The sequence below is a fragment of the Hippocampus comes genome, unplaced genomic scaffold, assembly GCF_001891065.2.
Source record: "Hippocampus comes isolate QL1 unplaced genomic scaffold, H_comes_QL1_v1.1 scaffold53, whole genome shotgun sequence".
In the NCBI taxonomy this organism is placed as follows: domain Eukaryota; kingdom Metazoa; phylum Chordata; class Actinopteri; order Syngnathiformes; family Syngnathidae; genus Hippocampus; species Hippocampus comes.
This window is the reverse complement of record NW_017805707.1, coordinates 269,183-271,302: the sequence shown is the minus strand read 5'-3', so window position 1 is coordinate 271,302 and position 2,120 is coordinate 269,183. Positions and strand designations below refer to the sequence as shown.

The 2,120-nt window shown below is 55.1% G+C and overlaps 1 protein-coding gene across 1 annotated transcript in view; it reads left to right on the top strand.

Moving 5' to 3' along the window:
• The first annotated feature begins 452 nt into the window (after positions 1-452).
• The window catches only part of LOC109523652 (membrane-associated guanylate kinase, WW and PDZ domain-containing protein 2-like), a 60,694-nt gene continuing 59,026 nt past the window's right edge, over positions 453-2,120 (top strand). The window contains exon 1 of the mRNA XM_019882947.1: positions 453-672. Within this exon, the coding sequence (XP_019738506.1) occupies positions 453-672 (220 nt within the window). The remainder of the gene's footprint in view (positions 673-2,120) is intronic.

Below are 2,120 nucleotides of genomic sequence, written 5' to 3'. Positions count from 1 at the left end.
CTCGGCTCCCCCCCCCCTTGGGATTTGCCCTGGCCTTCCATCTCTCTAATCCCCCTACCTCCATTCCTCTGTCGCCCGCCGCCTTCACTTGATTTTTTCCTGCATGCTGAGCCAGCGAGATGAACGGGTGAACCTCGTGAAAATCCATTCACAGAAATTGCGGCGAGTGATTGATACGTCGACTTTCTTCCTTCCGCACGTGCTCCAATTGACAGTTCCAAAGATGGCAGGGAAACGATTGGACATTCCACGCTTTTTTTTTTTTTTTTGGGGGCGATTTAATCATTTTGGATAAGTTGGGTGTCCTTTGAGCTGTGCTGTTCGTGCGTAACTGGAGAAGTCGGTGTCGGGTGTGAAACTTGAAAACACCTGCTTCCCAGTGTTCTTCTTTCCTTGAACCCTCGTTTCCTGCCAATCCCCACAAACCAACAACGGGGGGGATGGTGGACATAATGGGGGCCACTATGGTCGTCCCTTTTTGTCCTCGGTTTGGAAAAAATCCATTTTGCGGCCCTCGCTTGATCTCACGCGAGCGCGTCTCCGTTGTCCATCCAGGGGGCGCGATCGACAAGGACCTGTGCCGCTACCTCAACCTGCGCTTCCAGAAAGGCTCGGTGGACCACGAACTGCAGCAGATCATCCGGGACAACCTCTACCTGCGCACCATTCCCTGTGAGTCCCCGTGTCTTTTTTCTTTTTTTTTTTAACGTCGGTCCGTTTGCTTGCTTGAAGAACCTCAAAAGGTCCCGCGAGTTGTTCCGTGTTTGGTTACGTCCTGTCGGTTTGCTCGGCCAACATTCGTACGACATGCGCTTTAAGGTCGACCGTGCATTATTTACGCCCCTTCAAGCTGCGTTGAAGGTCGTTTTCAGCGTACGTCATCCGACAAACTCCAAAGATTGTCGCCTGTGCTCGATACCTGAAATACCGTCTGCCGAGCTGCGCCTTGATTTGGTATCCGCTTTGTCGTGGCGGAGGTAATCGATAAAGGCGCCGTGGGGGGTGGATTTGGACGTGCGGCCAGACTGGCGGATCTCAAGCGTCCATCTCGCACTAATTTGCCGCATCAGCTGCACCGCAAGAGCCGACCGTTTAGTGGTGGAAATGAAAAGTTTGGCAATGGCGACGAGTAAGGAGCGAGAACAAATTGGAGAACAAATAGAAGGAGCCTCCGCAAGACAAGAGGTAAAAACGGAGTGCGGTGAGCAAGAGTTGGTTCCGTGACACCGTAGGCCGAGCAATGGAGGAAGGCGACGTTTTTTTTTTTTTTTTTTGCGCAGCGCGAGCAAACTGGTCTCGATGGCTCCCCGGCAACGCGGGGACATCATGTTCACCTCGGAATGGCGAATGGGTAACGACATGAAAGTGCGTTTGGAAGAAAACGGTGAGCCAAACGCATTCACACACACACACACACACACACACGCGCGCGCCGAGTGAGGCGGTGCGAGGTGGTGGTGGCGCGGGGGGGGGGAGGGCATTATTTGGCTGGTCGCGGCTCGATTGCAGCGAGCAGAGATTGAGTCGGGCGAGCGGCGAGTGCCAGCGGGAGAGATCCGCCGTCGCCTTCCCGCCAGTGGAGATAAGTCGCGACGGGAAACCTGTGGCGAGAAGGACGCCGACCGCGGAAGAGAGGTGCCCGTCCGTCTTAAGCGTGTCGCGTTAACGCCGGCGCCGTCTATTTAATTATTTGTTTGTTTATTCAGCATGCAGATCGCTCGCCCGGCTCGTTTTTCTCCCGCAAACGCCAATTGGCCGTCGGCGCGCCGTTCGCCGCCTTTGACCGAGGCGCAGATGCGCTCTTTCATTCCGGTCGCCTGCATTAGAATGCCGCAAATGAGTTGGTCTCCGTGCGTGTGTGCGTGCCGAGTCTGCCTCCCGTATGCACGCCATACCAGTGCGGCCATTGATATCCCGTCGCTCGGTCTCGAAACTTCCAAACTAGGTTTCCCTTCAATCGTGAATGTGGTGGCGGATTCGGGGTCGGGGGGGCTTTGAATGGTCAATGTGGATGTCTCGGCATCGGCGGCGAGAAGACAATGGGGGCTCAATGCTGAAGGTTTGACATCCTCGTTTCCAGACTTGCCTTGCGGAATCCCTGGAGTCACGTGTCAGTCACG